The sequence below is a fragment of the Chanodichthys erythropterus genome, chromosome 5 (genome assembly GCF_024489055.1).
Source record: "Chanodichthys erythropterus isolate Z2021 chromosome 5, ASM2448905v1, whole genome shotgun sequence".
Classification (NCBI taxonomy): Eukaryota; Metazoa; Chordata; class Actinopteri; order Cypriniformes; family Xenocyprididae; genus Chanodichthys; species Chanodichthys erythropterus.
In genome coordinates this window covers 24,038,602-24,061,813 of record NC_090225.1, presented here as the reverse complement: position 1 = coordinate 24,061,813, position 23,212 = coordinate 24,038,602, and the positions used below count along the sequence as shown (strand labels likewise).

The 23,212-nt window shown below is 38.8% G+C and overlaps 1 protein-coding gene across 16 annotated transcripts in view; it reads left to right on the top strand.

The window, feature by feature from the left end:
* Positions 1-23,212, top strand: part of syne2b (spectrin repeat containing, nuclear envelope 2b) — a 137,365-nt gene that overhangs the window by 39,094 nt on the left and 75,059 nt on the right. For 13 of the 16 annotated variants that reach the window (XM_067386675.1, XM_067386681.1, XM_067386679.1 and 10 more), the window contains 24 exons: positions 80-216; positions 416-557; positions 688-861; positions 940-1,014; positions 1,125-5,240; positions 5,951-6,115; positions 6,233-6,388; positions 6,544-6,809; positions 6,931-8,992; positions 9,141-9,475; positions 9,709-9,853; positions 10,023-10,223; positions 10,339-10,598; positions 11,034-11,193; positions 14,789-14,944; positions 15,496-15,636; positions 16,208-16,390; positions 16,563-16,700; positions 16,906-17,091; positions 19,840-19,944; positions 20,051-20,203; positions 20,287-20,388; positions 20,469-20,615; positions 22,217-22,390. In XM_067386675.1, coding sequence (XP_067242776.1) covers positions 80-216; positions 416-557; positions 688-861; positions 940-1,014; positions 1,125-5,240; positions 5,951-6,115; positions 6,233-6,388; positions 6,544-6,809; positions 6,931-8,992; positions 9,141-9,475; positions 9,709-9,853; positions 10,023-10,223; positions 10,339-10,598; positions 11,034-11,193; positions 14,789-14,944; positions 15,496-15,636; positions 16,208-16,390; positions 16,563-16,700; positions 16,906-17,091; positions 19,840-19,944; positions 20,051-20,203; positions 20,287-20,388; positions 20,469-20,615; positions 22,217-22,390 — 9,879 coding nt within the window. The remainder of the gene's footprint in view (positions 1-79; positions 217-415; positions 558-687; positions 862-939; positions 1,015-1,124; positions 5,241-5,950; positions 6,116-6,232; positions 6,389-6,543; positions 6,810-6,930; positions 8,993-9,140; positions 9,476-9,708; positions 9,854-10,022; positions 10,224-10,338; positions 10,599-11,033; positions 11,194-14,788; positions 14,945-15,495; positions 15,637-16,207; positions 16,391-16,562; positions 16,701-16,905; positions 17,092-19,839; positions 19,945-20,050; positions 20,204-20,286; positions 20,389-20,468; positions 20,616-22,216; positions 22,391-23,212) is intronic. The other 3 variants (XM_067386676.1, XM_067386686.1, XM_067386683.1) reach the window with 3 other exon arrangements.

Genomic DNA, 23,212 nt, shown 5'->3' with positions numbered 1-23,212 from the left:
TGTTGGTTTGTTCTAAAACTTAAGAGAAAGTCAATGAATCCTAACACTGCTATTTTCCTTGTAAATTATTTTCTCATAGACATGTGAGAGAGACCTTGATGCTTTAGAGGGCAAAGTCTGTGATCTTGGTCAGGCCCTCCGATTGGTCCCGCCTGATGAGGAGCCCCCTAGTGATGTCATTTCCATAGTGGACACAGTTACACAACAATATTGCAGGTACATACAAACATGCCTGTCAATTATCAAGCTGTTTAAAACAGAAATGTCTAAAAATAATGTATTTAAATATGAATTTATTTAATTGTACTGTGGATAGCATGTTTATCGTACCATTATAGTATAATGTTGTATTATATTACAATATAATATTTATTTATTGGAAGTGCATTTTGGAGAATCAATATTTTTTTGTCAGTCTGCGATCGAAACTGTCAGAAAGGCAGAATGACTGTGCAGACAGCACTGTGCAGTGTGTGAGACAGGCCTTACAAAACATACAGTCATGGAACCAGATGACACATGCAAATCCTCCCTGCAGCTCAGCCTCATCCATGCAGGTGTGTTTGTGTCTTAATTTGCATACAGTATGTGAGTACACAACAAAACACGGCATCTGCAGTATACTGGTCCATTTGAACAAGTAAGGTTGCTGTTACAGTATAAACATAAAACATTTTTACTCTTTAGACTGCAATTGAGGAAGGTGCGAAACTGCGTATAAGCCTGCAGGTGGCGCTGTCCCACAAAGAACTGCTGAGAGACTGTTTAGGCCCTGATTTGGCTGGCAAACTTGAAAGAGACGGACTGAAAACTCTAAATGAGGCAGACACTCACATTAATGACCTAAAACAGGATCTTAAGGTAAGTATGACTCAATTCTATAGGATGGTGTTTTAAATGAAATATCTAGTGGTTTAAACACACGAGTTTCTGTTTCAGAATCTTGAAGAGAAGGTGAAGCATGAAGCTCAGAGGTTGTCACCAGAGTCTCAACGCATTCAGTTAGACTCACAGGTACAATTTTCACATTCATAAACATGAAAACATATTTCTAGACTTTTGTTGTATCCAGCCACACTAACAGACTACGTGCAGCAATAATGTAAGATAAATACCATCTGTAGGTTACCGCTGTGACACCATCGACGAAGGAGTCTGAACAGTTGGAATTTGTTTCTTCCTCATCCTTAATCTCTGAGAGCTGCAAAATGATGGATAACAGTGAACAGGCTAAGGTGCAGCCATCTGAAATCCCTGAAAGCAAGATACATTTATGTGTAATTTCAGAAACTACAACAAAAACAGAAGTTCATGCTGTAAGAAAATCACCACCAGTATTAGAAACTGACACTGAACAGGCTGATGTCAAAACAACTGTACCGTTAATCACAGAGATGTTACCTGAACCAGAAATAAGAGTATATGATTCTGCTGTTCCTACAAGCAGCCATGGAGCAAAAGAAGCTGAAAATGAGAATTTAATTCCTGTTGCTTTGGAAACAAAGGCTGATAATGATGTAATTGCAGAGGACAAGAAGTCCACTTCCTTGTCTGAAATTGTTTCTATCTCATCCTTCATCATTGAGAGCTGCAAAATGATCGATAACAGTGAACAGGCTAATGTGCAGCCATCTGAAATCCCTGAAAGCAAGATACCTATATCTGTAGTTTTAGAAACTACAACAGAAACAGAAGTTCATGCTGCAGGAAAATCACCACCAATATTAGAAACTGACAAGGCTGATATCAAAACAACTGTACATATAACAACAGAGATTATACCTGAACCAGGCATAAGAGTATATGATTCTGCTGTTCCTACAAGCACCCATGGAGCTGCTGAAAATGAAGCTGAAAATGTGAATTTAATTTCTGTTGCTTTGGAAACAAAGACTGATAATGATGAGATTTCAGATGAAAAGAAGTCCACTTCCTCGTCTGCAGCTCTCCACAGCTTGGAAACTACAGTGCAAGACACAGACTCTCTGTACTTTGGAATTCCAAGTCTGAGCACAAAAGGACAAGAAAGCCAGTTGTCTGTTGAGGTTGTGAGCTCAGACTCTTTTGCTGATAGAGTGGAGTGTGTGAACACTGAAGCAATGACTGCAGAATCAGATAAAGCGGAAGAGGGCTCATTTATTCCACATTTTCAAGAGGAACCTGGTGAACAAGGTGAATCACAAACAAAAAGGATTGCTACACTCATTTTAGATGTGGATACTGTGCACATAGAGAGTGTAGACACAGACAGTACAGTGAGGACAGCCTCTCCTAGTGCTATTGCAAATGAGAAGACATTGTGTCAAACAATGGGAAAACAAGATGATGGAATTTTGGCCTCTACAGAAGCTGAAATTTCTGACATAGCAAAAGAAGCAATCAGTATTCAGTCTTTTCTCAATGAGGCAGGTATGGTGAGTATATCAGAAATTAGTTCAGCAATAGAACCAGAACAGCGCAACGATATAGACACTAACAGACAAGTGCAAACAACCGCAGCTCCACTTGCTGGAACACAAGGTAGTGGAGATGCTGCTTCAAGAAGTATTGGAACACTTTCTTGGAACAATGGACCAAATTCTGCAATTGCTGACAGAGAGGGCAACTGGACTACAAATAATGGCCCTCGTGAAATCCAACGGCGATATATTATTCTAGACTTCCCTGAGGGGGAGGAGATGCAGAGACGTCATGCTCATGAAGCTACTCCTTTAAGGGAACCTGTTGAGACACAGATTCAGGGATCAGAATGTTCAGCATCAGAAAGAATGGAGACAGAAGATGAGGCAAAATCTGCTGAAACAGAAACGGAGGTTCTAGCCAACACAAACAGACCATTGGACGCATCAGAACAATCTGAACTGGTTGAAGCAAACCAAAAACTACCACTAAGGCAGGTTGGAGAAGTCATGGATGTCATTGTAGAAGAAGAGACAAAGAAGACCTTGTCAGGTGATAAAGCACAATTCATAGAAGTTGATCCTACACCTCCAATCCAAACAGACAAGGTGAATGTCTCAACACTACAGGAGAAACCTGAAGGGGAAGAGGCTATGGACGTCATTTTGAGAGAAGAGACAAAGACCCCATCAGGTGGTGAAGAACAATCCACAGAAATCAAACCTAATCTGACACCTCCAATCAAGCAACGGAATGACTGGGACACTGAGGTACAATCCGAAAGAATGAATGTCTCACTGACATCAGAGGAGAAACCTGAAGTTGGAGAGGCTGCAGATGTCATTGTAGAAGAAGAGACAAACAAGATCCCATCAGGTGATAAACCACAATTCATGGAGTCTGAACCTAAACTGATGCCACCAGTCAGGGGAAGAAATATCCAGTCAAACAAGGTAAATATCTCAACACAAAAGGAGAAAAGTGAAGGTGAAGAGGCCATGGAAGTCATTGCAGAAGAAGAGGCAAAGACGAATTCATCGAGTGATAAAGCACAATCCATAGAAGCTGAACCTAAACTGACATCTTCAAACAAGCAGCGGAATGACCAGGAAACTGAGGTCCAGTCAAAAAAGGTGGATGTCTCACCAGAGGAGAAAACTCAAGGTGGAGATGCCATGCATATCATTAATAAAGAAGAGACAAAAAAGGCAGGTAAAAAAGCACATTCTATAGAAGCCAAACCTAAACCAACATCTCCAGTCAGGCGAAGAAATGAGAAGAAGATTGATATCCAATCAAACAAGGTGAATATCTTAACAGCATCAGAAGAGAAACCTGAAGGTGTAGAGGCCATTGATGTCATTGTGGAAGAAGAGATAAAGATGGCTCCAACAGATGATAAAGTACAATCCCTAGAAGCAGAACCTAAACCGACGCCACCGGTCAGGCGAAAAAATGAGAGTGAAACTTATGTCCAATCAAACAAGGTAAAAGTGTCAACAACAGCAGAGAAGAAATCTGATGGTGGGGACACCATGCATATCACTGAGGATGAAGTGACAAAGAAGGTCACATCTGTTGATGAAGCACAATCCATAGACTTTGAGCCTAAACCAACGGCACCAGTCAGAAAACGGAATGAGGGTGAAACTGAGCTCAAGTTTGATATGATGGATGTCACACCAACACCTCCCACCAGACGACATAAAGGTGACAGTTTATCTTCAAACCTTGAATCACAGATAGAGGGAGAAGTACTTCCCACTCCACCAAGCAGAAGACGTAAAGAGAGAATGGGAAGTGAGAGGTTTTCACTTGATTTTGAGTCCCAACCCACACCACCAGCAAGACGACGTAAAGAGAAGGAAGATAAAGGATTGTCGCTTGATCTGGAGACCCAACCCACACCACCAGCAAGACGACGCAAAGAGGAAGAAGATCAAAGACTGTCCCTTCATTTGGAGACTCAACCAACACCACCAGCAAGACGACGCAAAGAGGAAGAAGATCAAAGACTGTCCCTTCATTTGGAGACTCAACCCACACCACCAGCAAGACGATGCAAAGAGGAAGAAGATCAAAGACTGTCCCTTCATTTGGAGACTCAACCCACACCACCAGCAAGACGACGGAAAGAGAAAGGAGAAGGTCAAAGATTATCAGTGGATCTGGAGACTCAACCCACTCCACCATTAAGAAGATGTAAGGATAAACCAGAGAGTGAAACATTATTTTACAGTGCTGAATTAGGAAAAAGTGATGATGGACAAACCAGTGAACATAAAGACAGCAAAGAGCCCACTGTTAAACCAACTCCACCTGTCAGACGCAAAATTAGTAGAGTAGAAAGTGATGTGACAATGGCAAAACCTACACCACCAACAAGAAGGAAAGATAGTAAGGTCGAAAAAGAGATAGAGGCAGGTGCTTTTAAATTGAAAGAAGAGATGAGCATAATTAAACCAACTCCACCTCTGAGGCGGAAAGACAGCCAAGCAGAGACTGAGATAGTTTCTACCACTCCTGTCCTACCAACTCCACCAACCAGGCGAAAGAAAGATCAAATAGAAGCTGACAGCATTCCATTAATGCCAGAAGAGCCACAGGTGATACCAACTCCAACAACCAGCCACAAAGAAAGTTCAGGGAATGAAAAGGTTTGTGCAAAACTGGAAGTGGAAGCTGATGTTGAACCAATAACTAAACAGGAAGATAAAGAGGTGTGTGACACAAAGCCATTGATTGGTCGTGAGCAGCAAGAGGAGGGGCAGGACTCTGATATCTTGGTCCCAGAAACCATAAGTGTAGTCAGTCAAACAGAGAGCATCACTGAGATTCAGGTAACTTTAAAATGCATGATTCTACCAAAGGAACAAACCTGCATGATGGTGTGGCATCTGCATGATGGACTCTGATGGATTTCTTCAACTGAGGATGTGCGCTTTTAGGGCAAAAATAAAGTGTTGTTAAGCAATTTCATTATTTGGTTTGCAGTGTGAAATTGATCCACTTTTTTGCAGTAATACAATTGTCTCCATTACCAAGCACAGCTAACACATTAGATTTTAACTCTGATGGAAAAAACAATCTTCTAACAAAGTTTCCATTAACACCTGTGGCTCCTGAATTGGCTCCATTTTGTGTCTTCATATGTTGTTGTGGATTCAGCTGCCTTACCACAGAGACAATCCCATCACATTTTGCACCATGCACAGAGTTACCACTGCCTTCTATCAGTGAATAAAGATTGCATTCTTTTGCAATATTATCACGCCTATAGAGAGGGCATAAACGATTTTCTTTCAGTTCCTTGTGGCACTGAGTATGTTTGGAATGGCTTTTGAGTTTGATTTTGTTGGGGGGGGGGGGGGGAGATGGGGGGGGCGTTTAACCATGGTTGAGTTTAATTGCTTGAATTTACTTCATTTACTGCTCTAATTACTCAGTTGTGTCTACAATCTTTTATCCTATGTAAGTAAGGTAATGTATTGTAGTTGCTAGTCTTCATTTCAACAATTAGTTTACTTTGTTAATTTTTAATGTTTTGCAGCCACAGAATCAAGATGTGGATGTTTCTCCACAAGTTGGTCCCACCACTGAAATCTCTGAGAGTCCAGCAGAGGAAGAGGAAGAACCAAAGGGACCCACAATGAAGGATATCTTCATGGAGATCAAAAATATGACTGAAAAAATACCAAAAAGTGAACTCATGGAGGTAATATTTAAATCAATCAATTTAAACAGTGTCAATACATAAACTTAACATAAACAAACATGAATAAATGTGCATTGTGTCAGCTGTCTTTTCAGAAAGCTTTTATTATTTTTTTAGGGTGTACCACATGAAAGTACAGAGAAACTTCTTGACACATCCAGCACTGATCTTGAAGCTCAGTTAAAAAGACTAGTGTTCCATTTACTGGACCTTCGAACTTGCCCAGCTGCTCTGAACACTGCAGACATGGCCAAACAACTAGAGGAGGCTGAGGTGTGTTAACCCCATAACAACATCAGTGTGTGATGAACTTAAACCTTATTTATAAATGATTTTTCTGTAGCCTATTGCCTATTTAAAATGTAAATGCAGTGTTGCTGTAGGTGAGCTAATTTAGTATTTTCTACTGTATTGTTATATTATTTTAGGAATGTAGAAGGTGTGCCCAGAGACAGGTATCTATGATGTCTAGGCAAGACCAGGCTAATGGAGACATTGGCACTCTTACTAATGGCACAGTTCATGAGGGCATGCAACAGCTAAGCGCCCAATGGAGTGCAGTTTTGTGGGATGCAGCAAGCTCTGTTCACTCCAAGGAAGTACAACTACAGATGGTTACAGATTTTGACAGCCAGACCCAGAAAGTCAAAGCTACTCTGGAGAGACTCAAAACTGAGCGTGAGGCACTAAGAACGTGAGTATTTACTATTAAGCAAGTTGTTTTCTGTACTTATCACACTGGAAATTGAGCTATTGCTGTATTAAACCTCTGGTTATTAGGAAGGAAAACATAAATGTGTCTTGTATATCCCTAGATCTCCAGCTGTGAGCAGTTTTGCTGAGGAGGAGAGGCTGCGCTCTTTCTTGAGAAACATGGAGCAGGAAAGGACAGCTCTCGGTGAGCTAATTCAAACTTGTGCAAAACTGTCCCCCCACCTCAGTCTCCCTGAGAGACAAGCAGTGGAAATACAGCAAAACAACTTGCAAAGCCAGTGGAGGGCCCTGGAGAATGATGCAGAGATTGCTCTTTACATGGTTAATGCTTATGCTAAAGAAAGTGGCAGCCTTCTTCAAGAGGTTGGAGCCTTAAAAGACCATCTCGAGAACATTCAGAAAACCTTGGATGCATCGAAATCCTCACCAGTTTCATGGGATGGCAAGAGAGCTCAAGAAATTATGAATATAAATGCTGATCTCTCTTCCACCCATCAGCAGTACCTCTACCTTCAGCAGACATCTGAGGCACTTGCACAGGAATTCCAATTCAAGGCAGAGACATCCAGCATAGAGCAGGACCTTCAGTGTATCAAAGATCAGCTGGATCAAATGGGCGAACAGTTAGCGGCTGCAACCCCCAGCAGCAGCAACCCAACTTTATGTAAAATTGTAAAGGTAATGACAGATGCTCTAGCTTGGGCCAAGCAGACAGAATTTGATATCGAAGGACGACAGAAAAAGGTGTCTCTGCTTCCAGAAGAGGTCCATCGACAGATTAAAGATTTAAAGAAATTGCAGTCAGAGATGAGCTCCAAGCAAAGCCAGTTGAAGTCTTTGGTTGAGGAAGTCAATGAGCTGATTCATGACCTAGATGAAGCTGATGTTTCAATGGTGACTTCATCCTTGAAGGCCCTAGAGGATTTGTCCAAATCAACGGCAGGAAAACTAGCCAGGGCAGTTCACGAGATGGAGTCAGGGCTTCAAACCCGAGAGAAGATGTCAGAGCAAATAGCAGATGTTGATTCCTGGGTGGTTGGACATCTCCAGAGAGAAGCTTTGAGGAGAGAGGATTATCAAAGTTTGAGTCCGGCAGACCTGGATCGCAGGTTGAGGCAGATACAGGACACTCTTGGAGAGGCAGAAAAGCAGTCCGCTGTCACGGAAGCCCTTCTGATGAAAAGCAGAGACATTGCATCAGAGCTAAGTGTCTCAGAGAGTACTCAGCTCAATGGGAAACTCACCAACCTTCAAGAGGACATAAAAGGTATTGTTATCTATGAGAAGGCATGTTGCCAGAAAGTTATGGATGTCATACAGAGCCAAGAATCCTCTCAGAGGAAGGTATCATCTCTTGAGAACAGCCTGAGACAAATGTTAGTTGATTTAAAAAGACACAGGTTTCCAGTTACCAAGGATATCCTCTCTGTTATCGAACCCTTTAAACAGATGATTGTGGAGCGCAAATCTCAGGTTGAACAAGTCAGTCCCTGTGCAGAGGACAAGAGAAGAGAGCTATTATGTGTTATCACTGAACTGCACCACAAAATGATCGATTTGGATCTCAAAGCACAAGCTCATGAAAGGTACTTGAGCCTTAGTCAGAGCATTGAAAAACTAAAGGAAGAAATGGAGGCACAGATTCCAAGGACCAAAGATGAGAGCATCAACAAAGAGGAACGCTACAGAGCCTGTCAAAACATACTGATCCAAATCCCTTTAATAAAACTCTTGTGTGAGGAAACAAGAGATGAACTCCAGGAAATCATAGCAGATCTTTATCCATCTCAGATCTCTGCTGAACAAACAAGACTCAATCAAATCTTGGAGAGTCTCAACACCTCAGAATTGACAGTGAACAATAATCTTCAGATACTGGAATGGGATCTGCTGAAACATATTGACTACCCATCAGAGAAAAGAGTACTTAAGCAGTTCCTCAAAGACACCAATGAGGAGCTAGAAAAGTCTTGTAATATTGAACCAAAAGAAGCAGTCATTGAAAAACAACTAAGAAAGCACCTTGTGCTCAGAAAGACTGTAGAATCTAGAATGCGAGTGCTTGCGTTTCTTGAAAAAAAGATTGGGGCTCAACCTCCACAGGACTCCAAACAGTTTACTTGCTTGAAGGATATGGTTTTGGAAAGGTGTGATCAACAAATGGTGAGTTTATGATGTGTTTCATCTTCACAATATTTCTTTGCAATATAATTGGTATAAACATAAATGTTTAGAAACATACACAGAATCTTTATTGAAAATATACATTTAAGCATATAGAGTTCAAGGAAGATTTCTGCTCTCTTTTCAGGTGAGTTTAACTAAAGCCAAAGAACTGCTGAGGAACTACACCAAGGCAGTGAACAATACCATTCGGTTCCTGCAAAGAGCTGCATTGGTCCTTCTACCCTCAATGTGCTCTGCTAGAAGCTGCTCAGAAAAACTCAAAGACACTCAGCAGACTTTATTGACACTAGACACAGAATTCCAGTCACATATTTCACAGCTCCAAACTCAAACCCCACAGCATCCCTGCTTCAATCCACAGCAAACTGAATTTCTACACATAGAGGTTCTTGGCGGGCTCCTGGTCAGGCTATCGACCCTCAAGGCCCAGGCCCAAATACAACTAGAATCTCTGAAGAGGTACTTAGTATGACACCTCATTCATATTGTATAAGAACACCGTTTTTTCCTCACAGTTCATGACAATAATCACTAATAAATTTGTGTGATAATTTATCTAATTAGATAATTAGCATTTATTTTATATACAGTATGCTCACTATGCTTATCAAATCTTATCATCATAATATATCCTGCCATCAATTTCTAAATTTCAAAATGTGGAAAGTAACCAATTTCTTGTCCATAACAAGGTGTGTTGAGTGCCAGAAACATTCACGTAAATGCTATGAGGAGCTTTGTCAGCAAGTGAGAGACTCGGAAACATTGCTATCACAATGTGCTTCCAAAAAAATTACCTCACACAAAGACTGCAAAGACCAGCAACTGAAACTCAAGGTAAAGGCAAATAAAACCCTTTTCTGCAGAACGACAAGCATTTGTTAACTTTAGCTCCCCTTGTAACCAAAAGATCTGTATCATTTATCTGTTTTGCCAACTAATGCAATGAGATACATATGGTTTGGCTGTTAGGCCAGCATATTCAAATCTATTCCTTATTTTTTAGGCTCTGGTGGAAGAGGTTGCCATGCTTCTTGGAAAACTGGTGAATCTGAGGGAGTGGTGTTCATTGTATGGATGCAGAGCTAACAGGGAGGATGCAGTGAATGACGTCTGGGTGCAGGTGGCAAGATTGCAGCGCTGTGCCAATGATCTGCAGACACGCTCAGAACAAATGGAAGCTGAGTGGAGCAGTGTCACAAGGAGTGTAAGTGCCATGACCAAAACTGATAGCGAGTATTTTACCTTCTGTATATCAACATGCATGTGAAATAACAATAAGACTTTAAAAAAGCTTGTTTTCCTTTGCTGTCATTCTGCAGGTGGAGCAGGCAGCCAGTGTGTTGGAGCAGATGGATGCGGAACTTCCAGACAGCAGCAGAAAGAATCTGACTGGTGACGAGCTGCAGGAACTGCTGCTATTCTGTTCCCAGTACCAAGACAGACTGGACTGCGAACACAGAGCTCTCTCTGCATTGGAATTAAGAGTTGCGAGGTTGCTTGGTGTCCCCCCCCACCTGGAACAGGCTCCGCCCATCGAGCTGTGCCAAAAGCTTCAAGCCCTGCAGGAGCGTTACCATAGGTCAGAAATCTACTTAGCCTATTACGAATTGATGGTAGTTTTTTTCAGTTTTCTTTTCTTTAATCATTTTCTAAGATATTTTAATTATCGTTTTCTCAAAATATTAATGATTTTGCCTAATATTTACAATTGTGGACTCCATGTCCCAGTGGTTCATGCGTTAATTCCAAATCAGTGGGCTTACAGACTAAAGTGGGTCAACATTTGGATGCCAACATGCCATCACAGAGAGGCCCAGCAAGCACATACATACTTCTGAACATTAAACCACACAGTCTCAGCTAAATATTTTTATTTTAAGTTTACTCATATGAATTTTTCACTGAACAAGAACATACCAATGTATGGATTCTGGGACATTTATCTGCATTTATAGCATCCATTTTTGCAGTATGGACTGAGAGTTTAACATGTTTTGACTTGTGTATTCTGCAGTCTGAAGGAGCGGAGCACTCAGGGTCAGAGGGCAGTAAGAACAGAGGTGGAGGAAAGGGGACGAGTGCAGGAGCAGCTGGAGGGAGTCAGAGAATGGCTGGAATCTGCCATCTCTCTCCTCTCTGTACTGGAGCACGAACCCAGCAAGAAACAGCTACAGGTTAGTCACCTGTCTTGTGACTTGTCCGGTCTTATCCAGTTTAGATTTTTTACATGACATGAGTTAAAGAATTGGATTATAACTAGGTTGGTACAGTAAGAAAATCTATCGCTCCAGTCTGAGAATTACTAAAGCTTATGAGATGGAAAAGAAGGAAGGGGGATTTGCCATTGACACAATGTTCCATTTGTCCCTGACTGCGACCAGCAAACTTCATTATCTCTGCCCTGAATAATACCTCTCACTCGTGAAGTCCCTTTTGTGTTTTGAAGTAGCTAGCAACAGCTAACAACACTTCTAGCTTTACTACATTTTTCAGTAGCATTACAGTTGATCGGCTTTCAAAACAATGTAGCTTTTTTTAATTGCAGTGTAGCAGCAGCAAACTGCTTCATTAATGCCTAATGATTCCATGTCATTTTGTTTGTTTGTGAAACATTTAGTTCCTCATTGTTTTTGCACCAGAGAAATATGTTTTTTTTTGTTTTTGTTTTTTTTGTTTTGTTTTGTTTTGTTTTGTTTTGTTTTGTTTTGTTTTGTTTTTTGTTTTGTTTTGTTTTTTGTTTTGTTGTGGATTCAGTGTGCCCCAGACTAAACAGATCTCATGACATACTGGAAAAGCAAAACAAATGCACATTTTACAAATGAATAAACCTGAATGAACCCTGACAGATTAATGAATGCTGTAATGAGGTTTGTGTCTGGGCAGCAGAGGCTGAGGAAATGCTGTTTAGTCATAGGTTTTGTTGCTCAATATTGGTTGTTCCAACCAGGCTGTTTTGAGTGGCAATCAATTTGTAGAAATGGAAACCAAGAAATCATTAAAATATCCTGTTGTTTACAGCTGCTGCTGGTTAAGAAAATGCGTTGCACTTTATCGCTTCATGTCTAGTTAGAACACTGTGAAAGTGAGTTTTTTTTATTGTGCTGAATAGGCTGTTCCATCCAATCAGTTCAAACAGACTCTGTTAAAGATTCAAAGACTTTTAAACAGGTATTCTCTCTCAAACACACACTGCTATAGACTCATTACCTCTTTACCACACACACAGATGAGAGGGCTAGTGTGTTAGTGTTCTGCTTAAATAGCTGAGTCATGTCCAACATTCCCACACAACCTTTCACTGTTTCAGTTACACACACTCTCTCTTTTTCTCATTCACTCTCACAAGCACACACTTCAGATTCAGATTTTCCCACACACACACACACATACACAATACACCTGTAAGTAGTTATTCCAGGTTTGATCCCAAAGCCAATAATGATGTCAGCTAATGCACTCTCTCTCTCTCTCTCTCTCTCTCACACACACACACACACACACACACACACACACACACACACACACACACACACACACACACACACACACACACACACACACACAATCCATCTTTCAGTTCAGTTTGCTCAAATGTGTCTTGTATGATACTGCCAAAATGCTAAAGCAATAAAGGAACAGAAATAAGCATAAAAACATGAAGAACACAGCCGCCAAATAGGAAGATCTGAATAGATAATCTCTTTTTCTCTCTCTAAAGCATGGTCCTTTCTGACTCTAAATCCCTCTGGGTTTTGGGGTAATTTTGGGATCTTGTTTATGCAGCTTTTCTTCCCATCTTAATGGCTCATTATAATATAAATAGAGGTTAGAAGCTTTATCTCACTAACTGGAGCCGTAGAGGTGAATAGGGTTGAAAGAGTTTAAGAGCTTTTTGAGTAGATTGTCCTGGTTCTGTTACCTGAAAGGCTTGAGGAACTAAGAGCATCATCACTGACTGGGTCAACCAGTGAGACTAGTGCTAAATAGTGCTGAGAGATACAGGTGCTATGTGAATTATTGATATGCATAAACCGAATATTGCATTGTGCATCGTTTCCATGTGCTTTCTGATGTTCCTATAAATGTACAGTAAGTGTTTTCTTTATTGTACCTTCTTCTTTCTTTTTTTTGCTATTGTATTCAGTAGAATCTCAAAATCGAAATTCTGCGCTCTTTCCCACTGTTAAATGTATAACCTATTTTTTTTTTCATATACAGTGGCAAGAAAAAAGTATGTGAACCACTTGCAGAATCTGTGAAAATGTGAATAATTTTAACAAAATAAAGGAGATAATGCAAAATGCATGTTATTTTTTATTTAGTACTGTCCTGATTAAGATATTTTACATAAAAGATGTTTACATATAATCCACAAGATTCATAAGTATGTGAACCATTGATTCTCAATACTGTGTGTGGTTACCTGATGATCCACGACTGTTTTAATGTTTTGTGATGGTTGTTCATGAGTCTCTTGTTTGTTCTGAGCAGTTAATCTGAGCTCTGTTCTTCAGAAAAATCCTCCAGCTCCTGCAGATTCTTCAGTTTTCCAGCATCTTTTGCATATTTGAACCCTTTACAGCAGTGACTGTATGATTTTGAGATCTATCTTTTTACAATTGAGGGACTGACTCAAACTCAACTATTAAAAAAGGTTCAAACAATCACTGATGCTCCAGAAGGAAACACGATACATTAAGAGTTGGGGGGCAAAAAAAAACTTTTGAACAGGATGAAGATGTCCAAATTTTTCTTATTTTGTTTAAATATATATTTTTTTCATTTAGCACTGCCCTTCGGAAGCAACAGAAGATACTTTCATGTTTCCCGGGAACACAAATTAAATACAATTTACCTTGATATTTGAATTCCAAATGTTTTCACCACCGTCTATTAATGCATCATGTTTCCTTCTGAAGCATCAGTGAATGTTTGAACCTTTTTTAATAGTTGTGTCCTCAGTTTGAAAAAATCTGAAGAATCTGCAGGACCTGGATGTTCTATTATTCTGTAAGTGGTTCACATACTTTTTCTTGCAACTGTATATATATGAAAAAATATATATATAACATATCTCAATATATATAAGTTGTATAAACCTATTTTAGAAACCTCTATATATATATATTATTTTTTTTTTTTTTCTTAATTAATAATTAGTTTGATCATTTTGTTGGACATAAAGTTAAATGTCTAAAAGCATTTAGTAACTGTCCTGATATAATATGAAATTCTCTTTTTACATTTATTTATTTTTTTATTAAAAATAAATTAAACAATTTTGAATGAAAATATTATTAGTATTAGTATTATTATTATATAGTAAATTAGTCTGGTGTATAAGCATGAAGCCAGTCACAAGGACAAGTGAATTAATTATATGATATGACAAGGTTAGTTCAGGTAGTCCAAAATAACATTTCTAAGAACTTGGCAGTGAGACATAAAATATCACCTGAGATCTTTTTATTTTTATATCATAATGAATATGATCACCATAGTAACAACCCCAGGTTTCAAATGTTTTGTCACTCACAGTCAATTCTGCCCTGAGTGAATGTTTGTGTTATGTGGAGAACCAGTCCAATTAAGTTACTTTTGCCGTTCTTGTTTATGACTCTACAATGAGCTTTGGTTTGGAAAAAACTCTTGTACCGAGAAGTATTTTTAAAATTAAATGGATAAAATGGAAATTGGTTATTTGTGCAGTACATAGATGTACTCATTACTAATGTAACCTAATGAGTAATGTCCCTTTTCGCTCAACAGGAGGTTCACTCACAGCTGTGTACCCAAAAGGCTGTTCTGCAGCGTATTTCAGAAAGCTTGAAGATGATGTACTCTGACAAAAACATACCGATTCCTGAAGAGATAGAGGGCCTTTTACAGGAAGTCTCACAGTCATTACAGGAAGTGGAGGAGCAGGTTTGATGCATTCTTTACAGTGGTTCTCAACTTATGTTTCAGGACCCAGATTTTACATTCATTAAAACAGACCTGCTATTTTTGATTTGAGAACTCATCCTTTATTATATGAGCAATATTTGTCTAAAACCTTTTTTTTTTAATTTAATATGTTCTTGTTCGTCACTGAACTCATACAACTAAATGTGCTTCACAAACCCCCTGTAAACATCACACTTGCTGCAGTTTCATCTCATCTTTCATGAATTAAGAGACGAGAACATCTCACTCTAGAACAGTTAGATCCCTGAATCAGAGACACATAATCCACACGCATACTAATTCACTGGTTTAAGAGGTGTTGCATCATCCATATACACATTCAAACACACACACACGCACGTCTGTGACCGTAGTTAGGATTTAGAATTCCTGTTACTAGAGTTTTGTCTCATAGACACTTATTTTGTCCATGTGTTTAATGCTTTTTAAAAGTGAATATAGTAATTTTGTTGGTTTCAATTGACATTTGTTTGTTTTTATGTCCATTTCACTTGCTGTCTCGCTCACAGGTGAAGACAGCTGTGGAGAAAAGTGGCCCACTTCACAGGCTGGGTGCTAAAATCTCAGAGATTAAAGCAGGTCTGGGATCAGTTCAGAGCTGGTTAGAGCAGAAGAGCCTGAACTTCAATGAAGCTGAGAGCACACAGAAGGTCAGACATGAGTTTAGTCTACTAAGTTTGAAACCTGTTTCACACATTTTGTGTTGTAAGCGTATATTCAAACTGGTGCCCATATAATAGGTTACAATGTGGCAGATGTAACGTTTCATGTACGGTTCAGTGCTGGGCCTATTTTTGTATTGATGAATGCTGAGGTCATTAGCATGAAGATGCACTATAAACCAATTTATCAACAATCTTTTTGCAATTTTATGAAGAAATACATAGTAATGAGATGAAGTACTTTACACATAATTTTAACAAGTATAGCACTTGATGCATGCTCCCAATAACAGATTTTAAATTTATTAAATTGATTTAAGCTGTTATTAAAGGAAATACACAATATAATAGCCCACAAATCACATTATTTTTTAATACTGCTGATATGTTACAAAAAACAGTCAGAAAACTCAAAATGCACCTGCATTTGCTTATGGCGTATAGGTGCAAGTTCTGTGAAGCAGTGTTTTAAATGAGCTCTTTACCGTGAAGTCTAGAAACAGATTAAATAACCTACGGATGATTTAAAATGTGTTTTTTCTGTATTGATCCCTCGCAGCGAGTCTGGGACGAGCTGGATAATTTACACACACGTCTGACGGCAGTCGAGGTTGAGCTACAGGACATGAGTGAAATGCATCCAGACGAGACCCGTCTGATTCTGGACAACCTGGCCAACACTCAGCAGACCCACACACGCCTCAACAAACAGGCTGAACAGAGAACCACCTTCCTCAGCAAGGTCACCTGAATAGACTCTCATGATGCTTTGCTGCACATTAAAGGAACTTTTCACCCAAAAATTAGCAAAGAAGTTGAAAATGATAGATTCAGATGAAAGGAAAACAAGAGTTTCAGTGAATAATAACTTACTTTGTTACCTAAAGTGTGTTATCTATACTGTCTCTGTGTAGGTCCGTGACTGGCTGCAGGAGCATCAAGAGATGGTGAAGGGGTCACAGAGCTGGATCTCTGAGGCTCAGTCCTGGCTTACGACACCCTGCACATACACCACTGCCAGATGCCTTGACAGTCATGTGAGCGCACTGCAGGTATTATTCTCAAAAACATCATTATCATTTAGCTTACAGTTACTTATTACAGGAAAAGTCCTGCTAGAAGAAACCTGCATCATTCCATTGTTGGGTTTTAACCTACACGTATTCGGTTATAGCCTAGTAAATTAAGCTAAAGGCCCTATTGTGTCATTTTCTTGTCTAATAATAATGTATATATATGTGTGTGTGTGTTTTTCAGATGGTTCTGGATGATTCTGCTCAGATGAGACGGACTCTTCAGGGTTTCAGCAGTGTGCTGACAGAGATGGGGAGTGTGTTTGATGTCAGTCCATTAGAGGAGCAGCTCTCAAATGCTGATCGACGTGTGGCAGACATGCAGCACAGTCTGCTGGGACCCCTCTCTCAGCTGGAGCATGCAGCAGCAGTGAGCACACAGATATATATGTTATTTTTTGTTTAGAACTGAGTAAGATATTTTACTTAAAAGATGTTTACATATATATTCCACAAGACAAAAAAAATAGCTGATTTTATTAAAATAACCCCGTTCAAAAGTTTAGGAACCATTGATTCTCAATACTGTGTGTGGTTACCTGATGATCCACAACTGTTTTTATGTTTTGTGATGGTTGTTCATGAGTCTCTTGTTTGTCCTGAGCAGCTATACTGAGCTCTGTAGATTCTTTAGTTTTCCAGCATCTTTTGCATATTTGAACCCTTTACAGCAGTGACTGAACGATTTTAAGTTCCATCTTTTCACTCTGAGGACAATTGAGGGACTCAAACACAACTATTAAAAAAGCTGCAAACATTCACTGATGCTCCAGAAGAAAACACGATGCATTAAGAGTTTGGGGGTGAAAACTTTTGAGCAGGATGAAGATGTCCACATTTTTCTTTTTTTTTTTTGTTGAAATATCATTTTTTTCATTTAGCACTGCCCTTCAGAAGCAACAGAAGATACTTGCATGTTTCACAAAAGAAAAAATAAGTACAATTTACCTTGATTTACCCCCGGCTCTTAATGCATCATGTTTCCTGCTGGAGTATCAGCAATAGTTGTGTTTGAGTCCCTCAGTGTGAAAAGATGGATCTCAAAATCATACAGTCACTGCTGGAAATGGTTCAAATATGCAAAAGATGCTGGAAAACTGAAGAATTTTCAGGACTTGGAGGATTTTTCTGAAAAACAGAGCTCAGTTTAAAGGGATAGTTCACCCAAAATTGAAAATTTGATGTTTATCTGCTTACCCCCAGGGCATCCAAGATGTAGGTGACTTTGTTTCTTCAGTAGAACACAAATGATGATTTTTAACTCCAACCATTGCCGTCTGTCAGTCAAATAATGGGAGTGAATGGAACCCTGAGGCTCATGAGGGCACATTGATGTCCTAAGACACGAAACAATCTGTTTGTGCGAGAAACCGAATAGTGTTTATATCATTTTTTACCTCTAATACACCACTATGTCAAACTGCGTTCAGCACTCAGTTAGTGAGGTCTGATCGCGCTCTGACAACGGAAGTGATGTCTCGCACTCACTATAACTCACTCACTAACTACTTATACAAAGTATAAGCACTAGACATTACTGCCGTTGTCAGAGCGTGATCAGACCTCACTAAGCGAATGCTGAACGCAATTGGACATAGTGGTGTTTTAGAGGTAAAAAATGATATAAATACTGTTCGGTTTCTCGCACAAACCGATCGTTTCGTGTCTTAGGACATCAATGTGCCCTCATGAGCCTCAGGGTTTAATTTGGATTTGTCTATGCAAGTTTTTTCGACTCTTATTGTTAGAGTTCCCATTCACTCCCATTATTTGACTGACAGACGGCAACGGTTGGAGTTAAAAATCATCATTTGTGTTCTACTGAAGAAACAAAGTCACCTACATCTTGGATGCGCTGGGGGTAAGCAGATAACATCACATTTTTATTTTTGGGTGAACTATCCCTTTAACTGCTCAGGACAAACAAGGGACTCATGAACAACCATCACAAAACAAAAACAGTCATGGATCATCCAGGTAACCACACACAGTATTAAGAACCAAGGGTTCCCAAACTTTTGAACAGGGTTATTTTAATAAATTCAGATATTTTTTTGTCTGGTGGACTATATGTAAACATCTTTTATGTAAAATATCTTACTCAGGACAGTACACTCTAAAAAATGCTGGGTTAAAAACAACCCAAGTTGGGTTGAAAATGGACAAACCCAGCGATTGGGTTGTTTTAACCCAACTGTTGGGTTAAATGTTTGCCCAACCTGCTGGGTAGTTTTATTTAACCCAACTATTGTTTGAAAATGACTATATGGCTGACTAAAAATGAATCTAAAATGAAATTAAAATGTTAATTTATTAAACATATTTATAAATGTTAATTTTCAAGATATTTTGGGTTCATTTTAAGTAAGCAATACTGTAATTTTTAAACAATAGTTGAGTTAAGTAAAACTACCCAGCAGGTTGGGCAAACATTTAACCCAACAATTGGGTTAAAACAACCCAATCGCTGGGTTTGTCCATTTTCAATCCAACTTGGGCTGTTTTTAACCCAGCATTTTTAAGAGTAGACTGCATTTTGGATAATCTCTCTAATTTTATTAAAATTATTTATTTTTCACAGACTGCAAGGGGTTCCCAAACACATTTATGTGTTTAATAAAAATACCCTGAAAATGTACTTTTGGTATAATAAACCGGTATACTTAAAGTCTGCTAAATTGGAACAACTAATTTAGTACTTAATGCACTTTAATTGTGTGGAAGTAGTGCTGAGGTCCAACTAAAGATTGTGTAAAGATTGATTGTGCTAAAGTGGAACTATTGCAAGTAAACTTTTGGTACACTTTAAATATCTTGCATTTAAAGACTGATATTATACAGACATCATGCAATCCTTATTAACAGTGATATTAAAACACATTTTAGGCATAATATTTAGAAATGTGCATTGTGCGATACAGAAAGAATTTAATTACTTAATTTTCCAAATGATGATGTTACTTTATGTTCCAAGAGAGATGTTTTTCAGATTTAACTCACTTTTGGGGATATTTTGTCACCAAACTATAGCTTATTGTGTAAAAAATGTACAGCTGTATAATCTATAGAAGGTGATTTTCATGAAACATCTGTTTATGTGTGCGGTGTGTTTTTTAAGGAAGTGGATGCCATTGAATCAGAGGTGAAGGTCATGGAGAAAGATGTAGCCAAAATTAAATCTACTCTGACTACCAAAGAAGACATCAGCCAAGACAGTCTTAAGGTAAAATAATTGTGTACTTAAACATTTGACCAGTCACAGGGGTGACGTTATGATGTAGTTACTTTCAAACACCTGATTCCTGTGGGTGTTTTGTGTGTGTTTGCAGGCAACAGAAGACAGGATTGACCTGATGAAAAGGACAGTAGCTGAGATCCAGAACTGTAAGGATGGTCTGTGTCTTCCTGACAAAGCTGAAAACACACTCCTAGTGTTTAAAAGAGCAGAACTACTACAGAAACAGCTGCTGGAACTAGAGCAGGTAGAGCACACATACACAAACACATACACACAGGCAAACACACAACTCGCACAGTGCTCAGTATTGTGTTCATCTCCTCTCAGCTGGCTCTAGAATACTCAATTGAGGTGCAGGATATATCTGCTCCGCCCCTAAGTGTCCCACCCCTCGGTGTTCCACCTACTATCACTGAGGAAGAGACACAGGTTAGACAAAATATTATATTAAAATGTAATGATCCCAACACAAAGATTATATTATAATATGTTATATTTTGTGTGTGTAGGAGAGCGGTCAGATTCAGATTGCGCATGTAGAGGAGGATGTGTTGAGAAAATCAGGAGCAACGCTAATGACGGTGGAGCAATCCACGCCGGAGCAAAGATTCACCTGGATCTGTGAGAGGAGCAGCAACACCCCCACAGAAACACAGGTACGAGGGAACACATTGAATGCGCACTTTGAAATCGCCCTGATATAGTAGGTCATCTGGGTACTTTTCACCTAAACATTTAGGAATACACAGAATTCGGACATACCACTCTTTTCTCATACTGTTTTCACATACTATGTAGCAGGGAAGTATACGATTTCGAATGCAGTTAAAGTCAGAAAGATATGCAGCTGTCATAATTAAGCAATAAATATTATTACTAAATATAGTCATGGCTAAAAAGCTTTGTTCACCAGAACATGCAGAGGTTATTATTGCTTTTTAAAAAAATATAAAAGACAAACAAAAAATCATCATCCATAATTGGACTTATTCACTTTATAATGCTTGTATTAAAGTATAATTTACCATATACACAAAACATGTTGTTTTAGCTGCATTATTGCGTCTGTCCATTGATCTGAATCAACATGCACCTATGCAAAAAGTTCTATACATCCTAATAATTTTTGTTAACAACATGTATTCATTACTTTAATGAGCTCATTGTTTCTACTGTACCTTAAATGAATACATTGCTAGCTACCTGCATGATTTGTATATGTACATTTCTGAAATCCATTACACAGTCACCTCTGATAACAGATCTAATTGTAATGTAGACACATGCATTTTCTGTAATGCTGCTTTGAAACAATATGTATTGTAAAAAGCGCTATACAAATAAATGTGAATATAATCTTCCTCAAGAAGTGAGGCAACAGCTTGAGTCTATCTACACTGGATGCGTCAAAGCAACCGTTGCAAATCCATTTGTTCTTTGTGCACTTGGAGTACATCAGAAATAAAACAGGGCATCAGTTTATTTGTCGAGTCACTTTGCATCGCACCATATCCAGTGTAGACAGCATCTCTGATTAAAATGAGTTTTAATTTCTTTTGTTGTGTTGCACCGCTCATGTCCGGTGTAGACACATTGAAACACTCAAAATAATTATTTTAGTTCCAACAACATATTCATATATGTTGTTATATGTTGTTATATGTCCCAATATATATATTATATATATATATTGGGATTCTCATTTTAATTCAATGTTTATTTCCAAATTGATAAGTAAAGACATAAGCTCTCAGGTCAAAATTTACCTGACAATACTGCAGATGAAAAGTAAAGCCCTGACCTTGTGTATGCTTTTAGAGGGGACGGCGTCTGTCCATAATGGTTCATATTCTCAAACAAGTACTAAAAGGCAGAGCTTTAGCATTTCTGATGCAGTCAAATGCAAGAGCTTGAGTTCTAATGGCTTCTCGTACTTGATGTTATTAACCCAAAATTATTTTCAACCCCAAGTTAGCATAATTTCTTGGTAAGTTTTTCCATATTTCACTGTTCATACGTTGTTCTGGGTTAGAAATTATTTAAATATTTTACACTGTACAACTGTAAACCCCGGGTTAATGTTCTTATTTGTATATTTGTGAGGTTAATAACATCAAGTGCAGCACATGACCTGTTTTAATAACTGTCTGTCTTTCTACGAAATCATCTCCACTCCAGTTAATGTGTCTGTGTGGTTGCATGTTTTGTTTGTGCTTGCTGCTGTGCATGTGTGTGTGTCTCTGATGTGATGGGACAGCAGGAGTCTGAGGAAGAGGAGGAGCTCTTTGAGGATGTAGGAGATTGGGAAGAAGAGGCTTCTGATGAAAAAAAAGAAGAATATGAAGTTCACATAGAAAATGAGGATGAGGAGACAAGACGAATGTCGCCCACCTCTCTGTATTCTGAGGCTTTCTCCTGCGTGACCATGGAGGTAATGCAGAGGAATCAGAGACTTCAACCCTCGACACCACCTAATGTTTCCTTTGCTTTCTTCTGTCATGTTTTCCCATCCCATCAACACCAGCTGACTTAACTCTGTTTCCTGGTTATTTCATCTTCTAAAAGTTCTGTTTTGACTACATTTATCGTCCCCCTTCTCATCTTCACCAAGTCCTTGTTTCTTCCACTTCCTGATTCTTCTTTATCACTTTTCAAATTTAGTTTGAAGATTATTTTGATTACATTTTTCAAACAGTGCAGTTTCCACACTACTTGATTGAATGATGATGTGCATGTTATTCCTCGTCCTCTAGGGGGCAGTATGACTTGATCATTCTTTCACTGAGTCTGTATTATTCATTGTTGCTCACAAGTGCTAAATGTAACACATGATTTCTCTAAAGTTTTTATGCCTATACAGAGATTAAGCTAAAATCTGTGTTAGAAAAAAGTGACAGTTAATTGATCTTTGTTAAAGCATGAGTGGTGTATGATATAAAGGGTTAGTTCACCCCAAAATGAAAATGATGTCATTAATTACCCTCGTGTCGTTACAAACTCATAAGCCTTTCGTTCATCTTCGGAACACAAATGAAGATCTTTTTGATGAAATCTGAGAGATGTCTGTTCCTCTATTGACAGCTGTACAACTACCACTTTGATGCTTCAAAAAGATCAGAAAGAGATTAGAAAACTAATCCATATGGTAAACCGCTCGATTTATATGGATTAGTTTTCTGATCTCTTCATGAACTTTTTGAAACATCAAAGATCAAATTGCAAAGTCTCTCAGATTTCATCAAAAACATCTTCA